General features: G+C 63.6%; 1 protein-coding gene across 1 annotated transcript in view; it reads right to left on the bottom strand.

Annotated features, from left to right (window-relative positions):
• Positions 1-1,026: 1,026 nt before the first annotated feature.
• Positions 1,027-21,235, bottom strand: part of TPCN1 (two pore segment channel 1) — a 40,287-nt gene continuing 20,078 nt past the window's right edge. Inside the window, 25 exon segments of the mRNA XM_039911148.1 lie at positions 1,027-2,701; positions 3,244-3,324; positions 4,639-4,778; positions 5,007-5,091; positions 6,057-6,125; positions 6,462-6,508; positions 7,038-7,153; positions 7,363-7,382; positions 7,384-7,421; positions 7,424-7,452; positions 7,708-7,779; positions 8,017-8,124; positions 8,801-8,873; positions 9,709-9,774; positions 12,323-12,353; positions 12,355-12,368; positions 13,055-13,099; positions 14,981-15,044; positions 15,276-15,324; positions 15,903-16,027; positions 16,782-16,898; positions 18,593-18,692; positions 19,920-19,978; positions 20,565-20,599; positions 21,074-21,162. Of these exon segments, the coding sequence (XP_039767082.1) occupies positions 2,579-2,701; positions 3,244-3,324; positions 4,639-4,778; positions 5,007-5,091; positions 6,057-6,125; positions 6,462-6,508; positions 7,038-7,153; positions 7,363-7,382; positions 7,384-7,421; positions 7,424-7,452; positions 7,708-7,779; positions 8,017-8,124; positions 8,801-8,873; positions 9,709-9,774; positions 12,323-12,353; positions 12,355-12,368; positions 13,055-13,099; positions 14,981-15,044; positions 15,276-15,324; positions 15,903-16,027; positions 16,782-16,898; positions 18,593-18,692; positions 19,920-19,978; positions 20,565-20,599; positions 21,074-21,162 (1,795 nt within the window). The 3' untranslated portion in view covers positions 1,027-2,578.

The following is a 21,235-nucleotide window of genomic DNA, read 5'->3' as shown; positions in this document are numbered from 1 at the left end:
GGGGTCCTTTCAGGGGCCGGGGGCTAGGAGCGAGGGCTCCGTTGGAGTCGGAGGCCGGAATCTGGGGTGGCGTTCAGTGGGTGGAGGCTGAGGGCCGGAGTGGGGAAGTTGGGAATGGAGGCCAGAGAGGCAGCGTGGCTCAGTGGACAGAGCACGGGTTTGGAAGTCAGTCGGAGGTCATGGGTTCTAATCCCGGCTCTGCCGCTTGTCAGCTGTGTGACTTTGGGCGAGTCGCTTCACTTCTGTGTGCCTCAGTTCCCTCATCTGTAAAATGGGGATTCAGACTGTGAGCCCCACGTGGGACGACCCGATTAGTCTCTATCAACCCCAGCGCTTTGAACAATGCTTTGCACATAAGTAAGTGCTTAACGAATTCCGTAATTATTATTACCTGGTTTCTAACCTTGGCTCTCCCACTCGTCTGCTGTGTGACCTTGGCGAGTCACTTCACTTCTCTGGGCCTCAGTCACCTCATCTGTAAAATGGGGATTAAGACCGTGAACCCCACGTGGGGCAGGGACTGGGTCCAACCTGACCACCTCGTATCTACCCGAGTGCTTACTCAGTACGGCGCCTGGCACCCAATAAGCACTTAACAGATACCTCAGGAAAGAGACGGAGACCGTGGTGGAGATGCAGCCTGGAAGCTGAGGCAGCCGGGGGGGACGTCTAGCAAACAATCTGGGGGTACCGTGGTCTAAGATACAACCAGGACGGGCTGGTCCCTTACTCCCCAACCCCGACCGGAAAAACGGGGTGGAGGGGGCGGGCAGATGAGACACCCCCTCTCGCCTCACACCAGCCTTCCCACCTGGAGAACGGGGGGGATGTGCCGGCGTCGTCCGGGAGGGTTCCAGAGCACTCCAGAGAGCCGGGAAGCGTGTTTCTGCCTCCTGAGGGGAAGCGACTTGCCAAGGGGGCTCCAAAACCAGCCTTCCCGATCCACGCGGGGTTTCCCGGCCTGCCCTCCCCAGAGCCAAACCTCTGCGAGAAGCCACCTCCCACCCCAGAGGAACGGCCACCATCCGCCTCTCTGTCCCGAGCGGACGATCCTTTATTAATGCGCCTGAAATCCAAAGACCCTCGAGCGGGGGACTGTTTATATCACAAACTGCCCAAGTACAAAATCTTTCGACGCTTCTTCCCTCGTCTGTACAAAATGATTGTCTGAGTGGTGTCGAGTAAGGCTAGGGGCTGCGGGGGGTTGGGGAGGAACAGGGTGGGGAGGGTGGGGTACGGAGAGGGGCGCCCCTTAACCCCAAAGGTGCTATCTTCTTTCAGACCGGCCCCCGGGGGCGGGGGGGGGGGGGCAGCCCACCCCGGGGCAGAGGCCGAAAGGACTCTTTGGACATATCACTGGACTTCCCGGGGCCCTCGTGATCCCTGTCGTCCAGCCAGCGGGGATCGTCCTCTCGGGCTGGGGCCGGGGGGAGGGCGTCTCCACATCTAGACTCGGATGTCCCGAGCCAGAGAAGCTGTCGTAATTAGACCGAGATCCGGCCGGCGAGCGGGGACGGAGTCCAGCAGGGTACATCGTCTGCTCCGAGGCGGGGGAGGCTGAGGATTCCTGGGCCGAAGAGGCATCCCAGGGCAGAGGCCTGGGCCTCGGCCACTTGAACCCAAGTCTCCCCTTCTCTGGCTTTCCTCCGACTTCTGGTCCAGCCCTTCCAGGGTCCCCCGCGCCCCCCCGGGCCGAAGCCAAGGCAGCCGGGCCGTGAGGGGACCCCGGTTCCCAGGCTGGGGAGGGGTGGAAGACCACGGGCGGAGGGAAGAGGGCTTGGCCGCCCACTCTTTTGGGCCCGGTGAGGGGGTGGAGGTCTGGGGGGGGTCAGCCCCAGCTGGTTGTGCTCAGCCCACTTCCCTCAGCTCTGCCCCCCGTTCCCAAAGCCTAGCTTGGGGGCTTCCAGCTGGGCCTGGGCCCACAGGAAAGGGGCTTTGTGGGAATGAGCCCCCACCGCCCCGAGCCTGCACTTGCTTAACTGGAAAGAAATAGATCCTATAGAGAATATACATATACATGTGTATATATATATATATACATACATATATATATGAATATAAGCTCACTCCCTGATTGTCCTTTCCCTGTGTCCTAAGGACAGATGCCCCCTAGGAGAGCAGGTTACCACATTTAAGAGCTCATTTCCCGGCTTCCGGGGGTGTTGCGGTGATTCTGCCGGGGCAGGTGCCAGGGGTCAGCCTAAATAGGGGAGGGTGGCCCCTCCGGGACCGCCACCCTGCCCGGAAGCAGCCCCAGGGGGCGGCGGGATTCCGTTGGAGGTGGGCGGTCTCAACTCCCAGGGCAACCGCCGCCCTCCGGAGAGGGCCCGGGGGGTGGGGAGGGAGGCGGTCCAGGGCTGGGGTGGCCCGCGGGGGCGGATGAGGTCTGGGGTCTGGGGGGATGGGGGTGACCCAGGGAGGTGCTGGAGGGAGTTAAAAACCAGACCCGTCACCTTGGATGCACCCCCTCAACCCCATCGCCCCCTCCACCCCCACCCGCTGGCGCCGGCCCTCCGGGGCAGGGAGTCGAACAACACTCTAGGGTAATTGCATAGAATGAAGGGTCAGTCAACCGGGGCTAGGTGACCGTCTGAGACCGCTGCCGGACCCCCGCAGCCTGGCCGGGCTGGGAGGGGGGCGCCGCCCCGCCGTGCCTCCGCTGCTGCTCCTCCTGCCTCCGTGAATGCTCCTCGTACCATTCCTTTAGCAGAGGGGAGACGGAACGGGGAACCCGAGGTCAGCGCCCGACGGGGGTGGCTTTCACCCGGCTCACGGGCCAGTCAGGCTCCGGGCCCGGATACGGTGCCCTCTAAGCCGCCGCCTCCAGAGAGCAAGGCGGGGGGGGGGGCCTAGATCTCCAGATCTGAGGCTGACCTGGGCCCCGAGGGAAACGGTCCGGGAGGGGAGGAGGCCGGAGGCCAGGACTGGACTGGGGCTAAGGCAGTGAAGTCACAGGGAAGTTGGGATGTAAGGGAATCTGGGAATGTGGGCAATCAGGATAGTAGGAAATCCTGGACTGTGTGGAGGCCGGGTCCGCCCTCCCCTCTGGCATGGGGCTGAGGCAGAGGGCATTCCCAAGCCACCCAAGAAGCCTGCCTCCGGCGGGGAGTGGGCAGAAAAGCCGCGCCCCTCGGGGTGGGAGTCAGTTTCAAGCCCACAGCGGCGAGCGGAAGGTCAGAGCTGACTTCTCCGGTCAGGCCCTTCGCCCCCGTCGGCCCCGGCCCGGTCCTCGACGCCACCTACCTGGATCTCCTCTTGGTACATCTTTATGCTCAGGTCACTTTTGGTCCTGGATCGGCGCCCCAGAAACACCATAGAGCTTTGCTGGGAGAGAAGGGAGATGAGTTGCAGGGGAAGCCACGGGACACAGATGGGGGCCCAGGGAGCCTGCAATCCTGGAGCCCTGGAGCGCCTGGAACCCCAGAAACCCTGGAGGCCTGCAGCCCTAGAGCCCTTGGGGACCTAATAATGATATTGACGGTATTTGTTAAGCGCTTACTGTGTGCCAGGCACTGTTCTGAGAGCCGGGGTAGATACAGGGCAATCAGGTTGTCCCACGTGGGGCTCACAGTCTTCATCCCCATTTCACAGATGAGGTAACTGAGGCCCAGAGAAGTTAAGAGGCTTGTTCAAGGTGACACAGCAGACAAGTGGCAGAGCCGGGATTAGGACCCACGCCCTCTAACTCCTAAGCCTGTGCTCTTTCCACTACGGCACGCTAGAATCCCGGAGTCCCGAGGAGTCGGAATCCTGGAGGCCTGGAACCTCTGGAACCCTGGAGCTCCAAGGGATCTATAATCCTGGGGACCTGGAACCCTGGAGCCTTGAGGGGCCGGAACCCCTCGAACACCTGGAGCCCCACACGGCCCCCTTCTCCTGCTCAGCCAGTGTGGTCCCTCTGGCCCCGGAGACACAAATACAGAGACTGGTATTGGGTATCCGGGCGCCGGCACCAGGCCGAGCAGCGGGGCAGATCCAGAAGGAGCAGATTGGTCCCCGGCAGGGCTCCGATGGACCCCTCCCAGGCCAGCAGGGAAGGGGAGGAGGGTCTGATTCCCATTTTAATAACAGGAATAATAACTGTGGCATCTGTTAAGCGCTTACTCTGCGCCACGCACTGTGCTAAGTGCTGGGGTGGATACAAGCAGATCAGGTTGGACACGGTCCCCGTCCTACACGGGGCTCACAATCAGTGCCCGGCACAGAGTAAGTGCTGAACAAATACCACAATAATCATAATCTTGATCCCGTTTTGCAAATGAGAAAACTGAGGCCCAGAGAAGTGAAGTGACTTGCCCCAAGTCAAGCAGCAGAGCCGGCATGAGAACCCAGGTCCTTCTGACTGCCAAGCCCGTGCTCCACCCACTGGGCCGTGCCGCTTCTCCGGCGGAAGACCCTGAGGCCCGGAGGGGTTCGGTGGCAAGGAGTCCCAGGTCAAACAGGAAGCCAGACACTGGACTGGGCTAGAACCCAGGCCTCTTGCTTCCCAGCTGCACGTTCTCCACTCTACCGCGCCGCCTCCCGGGACCCTACCGGGTGTCACAGTCCACACCCCGAACCTCCCAGAGGTGCCCCCGGCCGCCCTCCCGCCTCCGTGCCCGGCGGCAGCCCCCGGGGTCCCGGCCCCGTGGTCCTCACCCCGGCCTCGTCCAGGAGCGCGAGGGCCTCGTGCAGCTGGGCCACGTCCGAGGGGGTCCCCCGCCTCAGCCGGCTCTGCTCCAGGAGGGCCCCCAGCTCCGCTCGGGAGAGCTCCTTCTCCAGCACGATGCCGCCATCCACTGAGCCGGTGCGGGGTGGGAGCGGCGGATGAGGAGGGGAGGGGCAAGGCATCAGTCTTGGGTGCGACGCGGGGGGGGGGGGGGGGGGTAAGGGAGAGGGCGGGGACTCCCGCGTCCGATACCGACCAGTCCCGCTGCCCCGTCTCACTTCGGCGGTTCCGCCCACTCCTCGGAACCCGGTTTCCCCACCGTTAAGTGTGCGTGTGCGTGCAGGGGGCCGGGACCCACCTTCCGAGTCCCGGTTCTTCCGACTGAAGTTCATGCGGAAGACGAAGGCCTCGAGGATGAAGGCCACGATGATGGTCATCACCACCTAGGCGGCGGTCGGAGGGGCGGGGCGGCGGAGGGGAGGGTCAGAGGGGACCGAGAGAGGAGCGGTCAAGGGGGGTGGTTCAGAGGGAATGGTCTGGGGGCACTCGGAGAGGCGGTCAGAAGGGTGGCTCGGCAGAGGCGCGGGCAGTTGGTGACAGGTCAACAGAGGGAAGGGTGAGCGGTTGACATCCAGGCTGCCCGGGATGATAAAACAGCCGGACGTGACCCACCGGAGCAGCCGGTCCTTCCGGCCCCTCCTTCACCCCTCCTGGTCGGCACAGTCCCGGACCAGCTGTGGGGCTAGGGCCGGATTGAGGGGGAAGCGGACCCGGCGCCTTGCACTACAGTCGTTCAGGAGAGGTTGACAAGGAGGCAAGAAGGCAGGGCGGGACTCTCTCTCGGCCTCTGCCGGGTTTCTGGGAGGAGACCGGCTAGGGCTCTCCACGTCCACTGAGGATCAGTGGGCTCAAAGGGACAACAGGAGATGTTCTGGTGGGGCCCAAGGCGGGGCTCCCTGCCCATCGGGGAGATACGACACGGAAGGTCGACCGAGAGAGGCCGCTGCGGGGTCTCCATCCCCTGAGATCTTTTATGGCAAGAAGAGAAGCCGGTCGGTCCTGGAGCTGGGGGCTGGCCCAAGCGGACCCCGCTGCGGAAGTAACCCGCGGGCCCCTTCTCCCTCAAGGACGGGAGGTGTCCTTCCCACTGCGGGGACCCAGAGTCACACACAGAGACGCCGCAGCTGGTCACACGCTACACCTTCTGCCTCCACAGTCCAGTCCGCTCCCTCCCCGGGGCTCACAACTTGTGCTAGGCCAGGCCCCGGTCCGGAGCTCTGGGCTCTAGCCGTCCGGACGTGGGAAGAGAGGCAGGGAGGAAACGAGTGGGGAGGAGGAAGGGGGGGAGGAGGAGGAGAGGAGAAAGGAGGAAGAAAAAGGGCCCACAGGCGGGGAAAGGGTGACTTGCCATGGTCACAATGTAGAAGATCATGAAATACAGGCGGCTCCAGTGCGATGTCTGAGAGGTGACTCCTTCCTGGAAGAAGGGAGGGGGATGGAGAGAGGGAGGAATGTGAGAAGACGGGAGAAGGAAGGAAGAGCGCCCGGGGAGGAGGGGGAGGCTGTGCAAGAGAGGGGTCGCTCTGGCCTCTCCGGTAGGGGTACCCTCCCCCACCGCATGCCCCCACGGGGGTCGGGGGCAAAATCCAGCTCCCCCTGGGTAACCCTGCCCTGACCCCCAGAGGGCCGGTCCTCGGAGGGAAGGCCCTGCTGCAGGGGAACGGCTAACGAAGTGGGAAAGGGAACGTGGAGGGCGGAGAGAGACGGGGAGTGGGGGCGCGGGAGGGTGGAGCCACGGGGCAGGGTTCCTCACCATGATGATGTACCAGTTGTTGACCACGGTCAGCTCGAACAAGGTCACTGCGGGAGCCAGAGACGGCGGCTCAGCGTCTCGGCGCCAGCCCGCCGGTCAGAGACCGTTCCGGACTCCACCCCTCCCCCTCCGGTCCCCACTCTCTGCACGGCACTCTGCAGCCAGAGGGTACTAGGTGACTTCTACGGATGGTGGTGGAGGCAGCTGGATGGGGCCCAGGCCTGAGGGAAGGGGGTGAGGCCTCGGAGGGCGGCAGGCGGGTGTCCCGTCCGGCCCAGCGAAGGCTTCGGGCCCCAGAGGGGATGGCGGGCGCCCTCCCGGAGGGAGCGACCCGGAGAGTTGGGGGGCGTTGGGAAGGGGTGCGGGCAAGGGCCGGGAGTCAGGACCCACGGATCCCGCCGTGGGACCCAGCGTGGCACTCCGGGCTTCAGAGGCGCCGACCAGCAGGTGGGACTGTCCCGGGGCCGAACGGAGAGCCGGCCCCCTCCCGGGGCAGCTCCCCTCGGACGCCGGGTCCCGTCCGAGGGCGGGGACGGAGGACGGGGATGGGGTGCGGGCCCCGGGGGGGGCTCTCACCGAAGCTGTTGAGGATGTGGTCGAAGTTGTTGAGATAGTAGTAGCCTTGGTCCTCCACGGTCCTGTTGCCCTCAGTGCGGTTGACCCAGCGGTACGACTTGGCGACGGTGCTGGTGCTGCCCCGGGAGGGACGGGGGGGCGTTCAGGGACCCGATCCCGACGGCGACGGGACCCAGGAGAAGCCTCCGCTGGCCGGCCGGGGGCCGGGACCGTCGGGTCTGTCCCCCGCCAGTCCGCCCGGCCGGGAGAGGGGCCCTCGGGGTTAGGGGGAGGTGCGGCCGGGGAACGTGCACGAGGGAGAACGGGGGCTGGGGCGGACACTCACTTGCAGCAGTTGGGGTACAGGGGTACCGGAGAAGAACTCCATGCCCACGATGGCGAAGAATATACAGGAATGAGCAGGGTCAGGGCCAGGCTGGGTGTGGGAGGATGGAGGGAGGGGAGACGCGGGTCAGTGAGGGAAGGACAGGCCGAGGGCTGGCTCTCTGGACACACGGCCAGACCCGGAGCCCGGCAGCAGCAGAGAACACGGCCCCCACGTCGGCAAAACCAGCGACATTACCGGACCCGGTTGGGAAGGTAGCCCGGTCTCCCACCCGAGCACTCAAGATGAGGACGAAGGCGGGGGGCTGGGGGAGGGGAAGAGGTGGGGGGAAGAGGCGGCAAACACCTGGCCATGCGAGGCAGCAGTTCGAACATGGTGTCCAGCACATTCCGATAGCGGTTCTTCTGTTTGAACAGCCTGCGGGACGGAGAGCCGGTGCGGTCACCGTCAGCCCGGGGTGGAGGAGGTGGTCGTCTTGTCTCCGGGGGAACGGCTTCCTCCCACCCCCTTCCCAGCGTCTCTCCTCTCCTTAGAGCGAGGGGGGAAGGGTGGACCACCTCTCCTTCGAGCGAGGGGGGAAGGGAGGACGGTTGCCCGCTGGGCCCCCACGACTCTGTCCCCCCCCGGACCCCCCCGACCGCCGTCCCCTCTCACCGCAGCAGCTGGAGGGGACGCAGGACCATGATGAAATACAAGGGGCCCAGGTCGAAGGCCAAGGCCACGAGTCCCAGGAAGGCCAACACCGTGACTGAGAAGTCGAACCTGGAGACCACAGGAAGAGAGAACGACACATCTCCCGATCCCGTCTCCCCCGTCGCCTCATCCCGTCGTCGCCTGCTTTGGCCCCCAGCTTCCAACGGTTATCTGCCCCAGGTCCGGCTCCCCCCGCGACGGGGACCACCACCGTCGCCCGTCTCCTCTCCCCAGTCTGACGGCGGCCTCTGCACCGGTCGACGATCTCCAGCCCGCCCACAATAAGACCCCCAACTTTACGGAGGGGTTTGAGGCGTGGCGGGGGGGTGGGGGGCGGTCTGAAATCCAGGAAGCCAGACCTGGCGCCAAGCAGGGGACTCGGGTGTCCCGGAGCCCTCAGCCTTGCTCATCTAGGGGTCGTGGATCTTGGAAGCTTTCTGACCAGGGCCTGAGGGTTCTCTTTGGGATCCTCTGATCATAAGCAAGCACGGACGGCCTCACTCCCGGACCTTCCCCATCCGGCTCCCTTCCACGTCCGGTCGATCCCCGCCACCTCCGATTCGGTCCCCTCCCCGATCCGGTCTCCTCCTCCCAGCCCCCCGATCTGGTCCTCCCCCATACAGACCCCCCCACCCCCGTCCCCAACCTCCGAACTTCCCGTTGGGTCCTCCCCTTCCCGCTCATCTCCGGCCCTCTCCTGTCCGGACCCCAGCCGTCCAGCCCCCCGCCGTGCGGACCCACTCACAGATTCCAGCCGGAGGAGAGGTACTCCACGGGACCCAAACCAGTGGTTTTCAGGAAGAGCTCCACCCCGTACACTGCCCGGAGAAGCCAGGTTGGGAAAAACAGCCACACAAACCTCCACGGATACACGCCTTCCACCCACACGCCTTCAGGGACTCACGCCTGCACGGCCGGTTCATCCCTATTTATCGAGCACTCCCAGAGCACTGTATTAAGCGCTCGGGGAGTACGACAGTAAACGGACACATTCCCCCGCCCACGATGAGCTTACAGTCTAGAGAGGGGGAGAGGGACATCAATACAACATATAAATGACAGATCTGTTACATAGGTGCTGTGGGCTGGAGGGGGGATGAGCAAAGGGAGCAAAATCAGTGATGCGGACCGTCGCACCCCTTCCAGGTTTATACGGCGCGTAAGCCGCATCATCCTTCACAGATGCAGACACCTGGCCACAAAGCCTTCCACATATACACGCAGACCTCCACAAACCTATACGCCCAGCCACGCAACCTTCCGTTGTAAAACACACAAACCCACGGAACCCGCACCTGGACACGCAACCTTCCACGTGAACACACAAACCCACACGCCCCTGCACGAACGAACATCACCCTGATTCTATTCATCTGCCATTGTTTTTACGAGATGTCCTTCCCTTTGACTCTATTATTGCCACCGTTCTCGTCCGCCCGACTCCCCCGATTAGACCGTAGGCCCGTCAGAGGGCGGGGACTGTCTCTACCTGTTGCCGACTTGCTCATTCCAAGCGCTTAGTACAGTGCTCGGCACATGGTAAGCGCTCAATAAATACTACCGAATGAAGGACAGCATCCCGACACACAATCTTCCCAGCCACCCGGCCCTCCCCGGGAAGGGTTTCCTGGCACAGGAACCTCGAGAACTCACCGGTCAGGAAGGAGATGGAACTCCAGGGCACCTCCTTCGAGAAGAAGTTCCCCCCTGGAAGGCAGAGAGAAGGAACGGCTGGATAAGAGGAGCAGCGCGGCTTAGTGGATAGAGCACGGGCCTGGGAGTCAGCCCGGGTTCTAATCCCGGCTCCACCACGTGCCTGACGGGGTGACCTTGGGCAAGTCGCTTCATTTCTCGCGGGCCCGTTACCTCCTCTGTAAAGTGGGGATTAAGAAGTGCGAGCCCCCGTGTGGGTACAGGGATCGTGTCCAACCCGATGAACTTGTATCTGCCCAGTGCTCAGGAACAGTACATGGCACATAGGAAGCGCTTAACAGGCACCGTTATTACTAATTCATGAAAAGGCAGTGTGGCTTACTGGAAAGAGCACAGGTTTACGAGTCAGAGGCTGTGGGTTCTAATCCCGGCCCCGCCACTTGTCTGCTGTGTGACTCTGGGCGCGTCACTTCGCTTCTCTGTGGGCCTCGATCACCTCGCGGGTAGAATGGGGATGAGGACTGTGAGCCCCACGTAGAACCACCTGATCACCGTGCATCTATCCTAGCACTTAGAACAGTGCTTGGCACACAGTAAGTGCTTAACAAATACCATAATTCTTCAAGCGCTTGGTACAGTGCTCTGCACACAGTAAGCGCTTAATAGATACGACTGAATGAATAATTAAAAAGCGGCTCTCAAAGGGGAGAGCACACAAGCTGCGTGAAAGGGCCACAAGGGTTCCCCCGCACCCCCTGCCGCCACCCGCTGGGTCGGCCCCGGAGGGAACGGGCCAGCGGAGTATCAGAGGAGTGTGAACGTTGCTGAACCCGCCACCACATACCGCTGCAACTCATCCGCACGGGTTCTCGGTCCCACGGTCTCCGACCGAGACTCATCTGTCATTTCTCGGTGTGAGGACTCCTACTTCGTTATCCGGAGTGCACAGCCCCGGACTGAACGTTGTACCGTCTGCAGAGGCCCGGGCGGGAGGCCTACCGGACACCCGAACCCGCGCCGGGGGCGCCCACCGGACGCAGAGATATAGACCGGCATGGCTGTGTGAGCGCAGAGCCCCGTACTGGACGCCTGCTGTGTGCTCAGCCCTCTACCGGACTCCTACCGGGTGCAGAGCCCTGTAACGGACGCCTACTGTGTGCAAAGCCTGTAGTGGAGGCCCACCGTGTGCAAAGCCCGTACCGGACACCTACTGTGCGCAAAGCCCCGCAGGGAAGCGGCACAGCACGAGACGCGGCACGGACCGGTGGGCAGAGCCCGGGCCTGGGAGTCGGAAGGTCATGAGTTCCGATCCCTGCTCCGCCACTTGCCGGCCGTGTGACCTCGGGCGAGTCACTTCACTTCTCCGGGCCTCGGTCCCCTCATCCGTAAAATGGGGATCGAGACCGTGAGCCCCACGTGGGACCGGGTTGCGTCTAACCCGCTTTGCTTGTACCCATCCTAAAACTTAACACAGTGCCTGGCACACGGTAAGCACTTAACAAACGCCATAATTATTATTATTACTGGACACCCGTGCGCAGGGCCCTGTACTGGACACCTACTGCTTGCAAAGCCCTATGCTGGACTTGTACTGTGTGTAGAGCCCTGTACCGGGTGCCTACTCTCTGCGGAGCACTGGACTGGTGCCTGCTGTGAGCACAGCACAAGATCAAGTGCTGGACGCAGAAAAGAGAAGCAAAAACCGCATTCTCTGTCCCTGAGAACTTACAGTCCAATGGACAAAAGATTAAACAAACGGCCGGTCTGAGAGAGAGAGAGAGAGAGAGAGAGAGAGAGAGAGAGAAAGAGAGAACGAGCATAAGCAGGCCCGAATAATAGGCACAAGTGAAACTAAGGACAGAGGCACAGAGGCCTTCGGAACTTCAGTCGAGCACCGCTTAACGGTCAGTGTGCTGGAATCGCTCTCTTAACTGGTCCTGACTGTTGACTGGATCGTGTCCTCCGTCTTCCCTTACTTGGCCCCCAAACCCCTACAACTCCTGCTCCTTGTAGGCCAGGAACCATGCCTTAACTATGTCTTAGAGGAGCAGCATGGCCCAGTGGTAACAGCACGGGCGCGGGCGTCAGAAGGACCTGGCTTCTAATTCCAGTTCCACCACTTGCCCGCTGTGTGACCCTGGGCAAGTCATCTCCCTTCCCTGGGCCTCAGTTACCTCAACCGTACAACGGGAATGAAGACCGCGAGCTCCACGGGGGACGGGGACTGTGTCCAATCCAATTAGCTCGCATCCACCACAGCACTCAGTAAAGTGCCTGGCGCACAGTAAGCGCTTAACAAATACCACAATTATTAGTAATCTGATTCTCACATAACAACTCAGCACTAGAGCGTAAACTCCTTCGGGGCAGGGATCTAGTAACTCTGTCGGGCCCTTCCACGCACTCACTACAGCGCTCAGCCCCCCGTCGGCCCCGGATTAAAAGCCGGGAGCAATCACGGCAGTGCATTCAACAGACGGATAACGCGGGAAGGCTGAGGAAGTGGACGGGACGGCGCGAGCAGGAAGATGAGAGGTCAGGAAGGCAGGAAGACTTCCGGGAGGAGGCGGTCCCTCCCAGGCAGGGAGCGCCCACCATATCCTTGCAGCATTACACGTCTCCACGAGGATCCACAGCCCATTCACGGGCCACCACCACGTCTGGAAGCGGAGACAGCCCACCGAGGGACCCCGGCAGAGGGCGGGGAAGACGGCCGTGAGGACCCCGGGGAAGAGGTGACCCGGCCCCGCTCCTACCCTCTGCTGCCCGCCCACAGCCTTTCCTGCCACCTCGGGGCTCCGACCCCGCGGTGGCTCCCGGGCCAATGTCGGGGTGACCCCCTCAAGCCCTCACCCTGACATCTCTCTCCCCACAGGCTCTCCCTCCCGTTTCCGGTCTCCGCCCGTTCCCACCGGCTCCCGGGCCCCTGCGAAGCCACCCGCCCCCAACACCAGTCCCTCAGGAGTAGCGGCACCCAGAGTGAACCGGAAAAGGGCCGGGGAATTTCCAGAGGCCGCTCGCCTCAGCTACACACTCCGGGCTCCAGAGGTCACCTCACTGGGGTGGCCAGCCACCCTGACCGATCATACCTCCTCGGCCCCCGCTGGGGAACGGGAACAAGACGCGGTGGAACCGAGGGCAAGCTGACCGGCGGACCTGGGCTCGCCCCAGGCCAGCTGCACACCCCGCTGAACCGGGCCAACTTGCCAGCTCTGAGCTGGACGAGGCTCGGCCCCATCCCTGGATTCTGCCGCTGAGAGCCCCCCTCCCCTTCCGGAAACCCAAACGCACATCCCCCCCCCCACGCCGAGCCTTCTCTGGCAGCAGCAACCGGCCCCTCACTTACACATGAAGTACTGGAATGCCCTGGACTTGACCAGGATGTTAATGCCTGGGGGGGGGGGGGAAGAGATCGAATCACATTTTATTCCCAGAAATGCCCCGACTCCCCCGGCCCCCCATCCAGCCGACGCTAGCTTCGACTGGACCACACGCGGACAAACCGAGCCACGGACGGGCGGACAGACGGATCGGGTCAGAGACGGGCAGACAGCCTGGGCCACAGACAGAGAGCCAGACGGACCGGGACGGAGCCAGACGGACCGGGTGACAGACAGTCGGGCCAAGAGATTGGGTCAGACACAGGCAAACGGAGCGGGCCGCAGGCAGACAGACCAGGTCGGAGACAGACAGGCAGCCGAGAACCAGGTAGACCAACCGACAGGGTCAGACAGAGACGCACCGGATCAGAGGCGGACCGGGTCAGACAAAGACTCACCGGGTCGGACACAGACGGACACACCGGGTCAGAGAAAGATACACCCAATCAGACACAGACGGACGGACCGAGTCAGAGACAGACACGTCACATCGGGGACAGAGAGGCGGACGGAACGAGCCGGTCGGCGACAGGGTGATCGAGGCGGGGACGGCGGAGCAGGAGAGACGGAGACGAAGGTGGCAGAGAGGGCCCAGGAGGCTGACGGGATGTGACCCGGCCTGGGGAGCGTTAGGCAACCCAGGAAGGCCCCCAGGAGGAGGTGGTCCCTCAGGAGGGGAGGGTTGTGTCCGCGAGGCCGAGGAAAAGGACGGTTCAGGTGGGGACGGGGACTGTGTCCGACCCGCTTGTTTCGTAGCCACCCCGGTGCTTAGCCCACTTAACAAACACCGCCGTTATCAGAGAGTCTGAGAGACAGAGAGAGCAGCAGGAAAGCAACCAGTCTGTGACAGACAGACAGACAGACAGACACAGCCACGCAGCCTGAGTGAGAGAGACAGAGACAGAGACAGACAGACGGACCAGGGCAGAGGCTGACAGAAGCAGACGGGACGGGTCGGGACTGCCAGACGGAGACAGGGACCGAAAGATAATAATTATGGCGTTTGTTAAGCGCTTACTATGCGTCGAGCACTTTTCTAGGCTCTGGGGTAGACCTAAGCTAATCGGGCTGGATAGAGTCCACGTCCCACACGGGACTCACAATAACAATCCCTATTTTACAGACGAGGTAACGGCCACAGAGGAGTTAAGTGACTCGCCCCAAGTCAAACCGTAGATAAGTGGCAGAGCCGGGATGAGAACCCAGGTCCTTCGGACTCCCAGGCCCGTGCTCTAGCCACTAGGCCACGTTGCTTCGCGGAGGCAGAGAGAGGCTGGCAGACGGTGACAGACAGAGGCTTACAGACAGACAAACGGGGATAAATGGGCCAGAGCGGAGGCTGACGGACAGACAGACAGACAGACAGACAGAAGGCTGGGACTGGGGCAGAGGCTGACAGTTGGAGACACACAGACAGGGACGGGCAGACGGCGACAGAGAGAAGCAGAGCATGAGCCTGCGAGTCGGAAGGTCATGGGTTCTAATCCCACCTCTGCCCCTTGTCCTGCTGCGTGACCCCGGGCAAGTCACTTCCCTTCTCTGTGCCTCGGTTACCTCATCTGTAAAACGGGGAGTGACACTGAGCCCCACGTGGGACAGGGACTGTATCCAACCCGCTCAGCTTGTCTCCGCCCCACCGCTCAGTACAGCGCATGGCACAGAGTAAGCACTTAACGAACACCACTGTTATTATTAGGTGGGCTGGGGCAGAGGCTGGCAGACAGAAAAACGGGAGGCTGGGAGCAGGGCGGAGGCTGGCAGCCACAAGTCAGAGAGCGGGGCTGAGGCTGACAGACAGACAGAGAGAGAAGGCTGGGGGTGGGGCAGAGGCAGACAGACAGACAGGAGGCTGGAAGCGGGGCAGGGCCACGCCGGCCCGGACGGAGAGCGACCTTTGAAGATGAGGAAGGCCGTCCGCGGAAGCTCATCAAACCAGTACTCGCGGTTCCTCTTGGCCTGGCCGGGGTGTGGGGGGAGACCGGGTTAGCGTCCTGGCAAACGGACCCGCCCCCCGAATCCACTCTTCCGACAACCTGCTTCACTCTTCCCTCGGGCCCGACAGAGATGAGGTCAGGTAAGTGACAGAGGGCGGCTCCGCGAACCCCAGCCGGCCCCCGCTCTCCGGCCTCTGGGCCCGGTAGCCCGGCCGGGCCCCGGTCTCCCGCCCCGAACTCCCGACACGCTCACCTTCCACTTTAAGGCAGCGACTTCGTAGATGTCGTAAAAATCCTCCAGGCTGGAGGGGCGCAAGGGAAGGAGAAGGGAGGTCTGGGGCGAGCCCTCGGAAGCTCTGCGCCATCCCCGCCCCCCAACCCTGCTTCCTCTCCTTCCCTTGGCGGGGGGGGGGGTGGATGGGCAGGGGGCGTGGGGGGGGGGGGGGTCACCGGGAAAGGGAGCCCTTCACCCATCGGCCCAACCCCTCATCCCACCCCCCCGGCATCCTAGAGTCCCCCGGGAGCACGGCCGGCCGGGATTCGCCCTCACCGGCCCCCGCGGTTCTGACTCCTTTCCCGCCCCGGGAGCCGACACGGGTCCGGCCGGGGCCTGGGAGCCGCCGCCCGCGAAGTGCCAGGCGGGGGAAGGGCCGGCGGGAGAGGTGACGCCAGGCCGCGCCAGCAACGGCGGACGGGGTCGGGGCCCGGGCGGGGCAACGTGCCCAGTCTTCCCAGCTTGTCGGCAGCTCGGGCTGCCCGGGCATGGAGGGGCCAGGCCGGGGTCAGGGGCTAGAGGGTACAGAGGGGGCCCCACGCGTTCGGGTGAGCCAAAACCCCAGATACCGGCCCCCAGGTTCGTGGCCCCCGGCCCCCGGCCCACCTGAGGACGGGCATATTGCTTTGATTGAGGGCTCTGAAGGTGAGATAGCGTTCTCGGGCTCGCATCCGCGGCTGGTAGAACCGCATCAACCCTTCGAAGTGCTTGTAAGAGATCCCGGCCTGCACCTGGGGAGAGAGCCGGAGGCTGGGGGAACGTGGTGTCCGGGCCCGGGGAGAGGGCCAGAGGCCAGCTGGGCGAGAGCCAAGAGCCCCAGGAACACAGAACCCGGTTGGGTGGGAGCGCAGACCCCCCCCCCCCCCCCCCCCCCCCCCCCCAGGATGGAACCTGGCTGGGCCCAGGGGTCCTAAGCGAACCGGTCCTGACACAATTCGATAATATTTATTGGGCGCTTACTACGCGCAGAGCACTGTACCAAGCACTTGGAATGTACAATTCCACAATCCCCACAGCTGGGTTTCCGCTCGGCTGTGGCTCGACTCACGCCCCTCACCCACCTCGGACAACGGCCCCCATAAACCGCTCTCTCGTCTCACGGGGCCCCCCCCCTCCCCGAAACACCGGCAGGAAGGTGGCTCGGCTCGCGGCGGGAGAAGGGGGTGTCGCTCGGCGGTCAAACTGAAGAAGCAACGCAACCTAGCGGACGGAGCCCTGGTCTAGGAATCCGAGGACCTGGGTTCTAATCCCGGCTCGGCGCTGGCCTGCTGGATGACCTCGGGCGAATCACTTCACTTCGCTGGCCCTCGGTTTCCTCACGGGGATTCGATCCCTATTCTCCCCCCGGCTTGACTGCGAACCCCACGCGGGTCAGAGACCGTCGGATCTGATTAGCTCGTATCCACCCCAGATCCAGCACGGCGCTTGGCACGGAGCAAGTGCTCTAACAGATCCAGCCCAAGGCCCAGGGCCCATCTTTCATACCCGCTGGCTGGTGAGGAGGCAATAGGCGTGCTGGATGGCGGTCCGTTTGTGCAGCAGCAGGGACTTAAACTTCCGCTTCTCGAAGTCGTTGAAGGTGTCGAACACGACGGCGAGGAGCTGCGGGGGAAGGGCCCAGAGCGTAAGACCTCCGCTCGCCGACTCGGAGCGGCATCACTTTGTGGATGGGGCCCGGGACTGGAACACAGGGCGCCGGGGTTCCCGTCCTGGCTCTGCCATGGGCCCTCTGGGTGCAGTTCTCCCCAGTACAGTGCGCTGCACCTAATGGGTGCTCAGTAAGTAGACCACGGCTGTTTAGCTTCTCCAGGCCTCGGTTTCCTGAAAGATGGGCATTAAACGCTCTCTCCCCCTTCCTCTCAGATTGGGACCCCCGGGGCGGGACAGGGATCGTGTTCCCTCCGAATACCCTGCATCCACCCCAGGGGTTAGAAGCTTCTAAAACGTTGGGCCTTGAACACTCCCTACCGCTAGATTTTAGTGCTCTTGACGGTCCAAAGTCTCACATAAATCCTTCCTCCCTAAATCCCTCCTCCTCCAGTTTTGAAAAGCAGCCGCGGCCCAGTGGATGGAGCACGGGCCTGGGAGTCAGAAGGACCCGGGTTCTAATCCCGGCTCCGCCACTGGTCTGCTGTGAGACCTTGGCCAGGTCACTTCAATTCTCTGGGCCTCGGTTATCTCATCTGGAAAATCGGGACTGAGCCCGTGAGCTTCACGTGCACCGGGGACGGTGTCCAAACCGATTTGCTTGTAACCATCCCAGCGCTTAGTACAGCGCCGGGCAATCGGCAAGCGCCTAACAAATATCACAAGTGTCGTTATTATTATTATTTACCCCATTCCTTCCGGTCCTGATATCCTCGAGGCGAGTGAGGAACAGCTCGCTCTCCCGTTCTCCCTCCTGCACCGACTGTGAGCCCCATTTGGAACGGCGGCCAGAGCTTATCTATCGGCTCTAACCCGACGGCCTAATGAGGTATTATTACTTTCCACCTTGTGTTCCCTTTCCCTTCCCTGGCCTGAAGATGGATATCGAGGGTGTGTCTCGGCCTCCCACTCGCCAAAGAGTAAGAGGGTCCCGTGCCCGGAGAGGGAATCCCTTCCCCAACACCAGCCGGCCACTGGCGAGGCCAGGAAGGACCGTCCGAGAAGGCAGACCAAGCCCTCCTTTTCCTCACCTCCCCCTACCCTCCGCGTCGCCTCGATTCGCTCCCTTTTACCACCCTCCCCCCCACTCCGCAGCACTTGTGTATATATGTACATATCTATAATTCTATTTATTTATACCGATGCCCGTTTGCTTGATTTGATGTGAATATATCTATAACTCTTTTTATTTATACTGATGGCTGTTCACTTGGTTTTGATGTCTGTCTCCCCCCTCAGACTGTAAGTCTGGCGTGGGCAGGGTTCGTCTCTCTTTACTGCGAACCGTACTCTCCAAGGGCTCAGAACAGTGCTCTGCACACAGTAAGCGCTCAATAAATATGACTGAACTGAACGAGTGAATGAAAGGCGGAAGAGGGAAGGGCAGATAGCTGCGAGCGGGGACTCCGGCATCCGGCCCGGCTCTCCGGCTGGCCCCGAGAAGTGGCGGGGGGGAGGGGGGCCGTTGGCATCCCTGGCATCCTCGCCACGGGGACGAGGGGGGTGGGGACCCGGGTTCTCCCCCAGCCGAGCCCATCCCAGCTCTCTGGCCGGACCCGGGAGGGCCCGGCCCGGGCCGCGGAGGGCCACGGTGGGTGGCGATCCCGTCGGCCCTCACCGCCCCCCCGGTCCGCCCCGGGCCAACTCACCAGGCTCATGATGAAGTACAGCTCGATGGAGAGGTACACGATGAAGAAGACACAGGACCAACCGCTCCGGGAGTAGGAAGGCATCATCACGTCCGGGAAACTGCATCCCCGTGACCGGAACCCACCGACGGGGCCGGTCGGGGCTGGATAGCGCCTCTCCCTCTCCAGCCCCAGCACCCACAGAGAGCCCCGGAGGACGCCTCCTCCCTCCCACCCCCACCTCAGGCTCCCCCCGGCCCAGACCCTCCCCCTTCGTCCTCTCCGACCCCAGTGCCCACCGAGGGGGCCGGACGGCGCCCCCCCCCCCCCCCCCCTCGGCCTCCCCTTCCAGAGGTTTCACTGCAGCGGTTCCTTAGACCCGTCCGCTCTCCCTCCCTGCAATTGCTTGTACCGCCTGCCTCCCTTCTGGGGGGACCGATATCTCCCTGGACTCTAACTCGACTGGACTCTCCCACGTCCTCAGTACAGCGCTCCGCGAGCACTCGACCCACACCACTGACCGACGGACCGACCGACCCATCTCCCCAGCGACGGGGCCCGGCCCGGATTCGTTTCCTGGGGTGCAGCAGGAAGGGCGGCCAGCCGGCAGCCCTGCGGGCTCCGGGTTCCAATCCCGCCCGGGGATCCGTCCCCGGCCGGGAAAGGTTTCCGGCCAACAGGCTCCCCCCCGAGGAGGACTCCGGGCCCGGACCGACCCCGGCTCGGCCCCACTCTGGCCCCGGGAAGGACGGCCGGCTCCGCTCGAACCCGGGCTGAAAGCCCCACCACCCGAGTTCTATTCCTCCCTCAGCCCCAAATCAGCTGGGTGAATCTCAGCAAGGCCCGGAATGTTCGGCCTAAGTTTCCCGGCCCGTTCTGAACAGCGCCGAGAGCCCCACTGTGACATTCAGAGGCTTTCCCGGGCACCAGAGCTGGGGGAAACTCTGCCGCGAGTGGCTGGAGGGGCTCCGCTGAGGGGGGACGGGGACCCGGAAACGGTCTGTCCAATCCAGGCTTCCCCACGCACCCCCCCCCCGATCCCGGCCTCGCGGCGGCGAGGGAACGGAGGAGAGAAGGCAGGACGGAGTAGGAAGGGAGAGGTATTCCCCAAGCGGGAAGCAGCTCGGCCCGACCTCCCCCGCAGGAAAACCCGCCGCCGCGACCCGGTCCCGCCACCGCGTTCTGGTCCCGCCGCCGTGTCTGGGTCCTGCCTTGCCGGAAAGACTTCCGAGGGAACGCGGGGAGGCGCAGGCGGGGCGGGAGGCGCGAGGCCAGGCGCCGGTCGGCGGGGAGCGGACCCAGGCCAGCCCACCGGGGGCCACTGCCCGGAGGAGGGGGCGAGACTCACTTGGCAGTGGTCAGGAGGACGAAGAGGTTGACGATGCTGTTCTCCAGGCTGCTGAAATACTGCGGGAGACGCCCGGGGTGAGAGGGCCCACGGCGGGGCCGGATCGAGCTGGGGATCCCAGAGGGGAGGGAGCCCCGGGACCCCTCCGTCCCGGCCCCGCCCACCCACCGGGCCGCGGGCTCAGGACGCGTCAAAGGGCGGGACCGGCTCCCCGAGTCCCCGCGGCTGCTCGGGGCGAGGACGAAACAGGGACCGGGCGGTCTCGGCTAAGGGCTGACGGGGTCCCCACAGTGGCTCGGACCCCAGCCCCGGCCCTCAGCCGAGACCGAGAGGCCCCTCGGAGGCGCAGGGAGGGATGGCTCAGTTGCCTGCCGAGGCCTGGGCCCGATCCCCGGCCGCGCTCCAGCACGGAGGGCGGCGGGACCGGTGATGGACCGAGCCCCGACCGGACGCCGGAAGCTGTCGCTCGGCTATCGGACTAGGCCCCCGGGGATGATCACGGGAGGACCCGGAGAGGGGTCGTGGCCCCTGGCATTAAATCCCAGGTCCCCGTCCCCCACCCGCCGCAAATTCCCTCCGGGGTCGGTCGCTCGACGAGCTGAGGCGGGGAGGATGCTAAATGACGATCTGTTTGGTGGTACTCACGGGGTCCGAGGGGTTGGGAGAGAACAGATAAAAACCTGCGGGGTGGAAAGGCACAGGGGGAAGGGGATTAGACTGCCTAAGTCCCAGGGATGCTCCGGAAGGACCCCGGGGTCCAGGCACCCAGCGACGGCCACTCTCCCCACTCCCGAAGAGTCTCACGGCCCCCACCCCAGATCTCACCTCCAGCCACCCGGGGAGGGTCCCACACCGCTCGTGCACGGTGTCTCACGGCTCCACCCCGGGTCCCACCACCGCCCCCACCGCCAGATAGGGGAGAGGGGCAGCTTGCGAGGACAGTGGTGGGAGGAGGGTGGGGAGAGGGACGGCGGGGCTCGGGAGAGAAGGGGCTAGGAGAGACAGAGGCAGGCGGTCTGGGAGCGGCCGGAGCGCCGGACACGGAGGCCGGATGCTCCGATTTCTCCGATTTCTCGGCGTCTCCTGGGCTGAGGAGACGGTGCGACAGGGACTCATCAGCGAAGGGTGGGGGGCTGGGAGCGGGGGACACTGACCCAGGACGGCGAAGATGACCATGAAGAAGAGCAGGAGGAGGAGAATGTCGATGAAGGGGGGCAGAGACTGGAAGATCTGCCGCAGGTTCCTGGCCGGGAGAGAAGGCCACCCGGGTCACGGGAGGCCGGGGTGCGGGGCTCCCCGTGGGGGACCCCGATTCC

Source organism: Ornithorhynchus anatinus, chromosome 2 (assembly GCF_004115215.2).
Source record: "Ornithorhynchus anatinus isolate Pmale09 chromosome 2, mOrnAna1.pri.v4, whole genome shotgun sequence".
Lineage (NCBI taxonomy): Eukaryota > Metazoa > Chordata > Mammalia > Monotremata > Ornithorhynchidae > Ornithorhynchus > Ornithorhynchus anatinus.
This window is presented reverse-complemented; position numbering and strand designations above follow the sequence as displayed.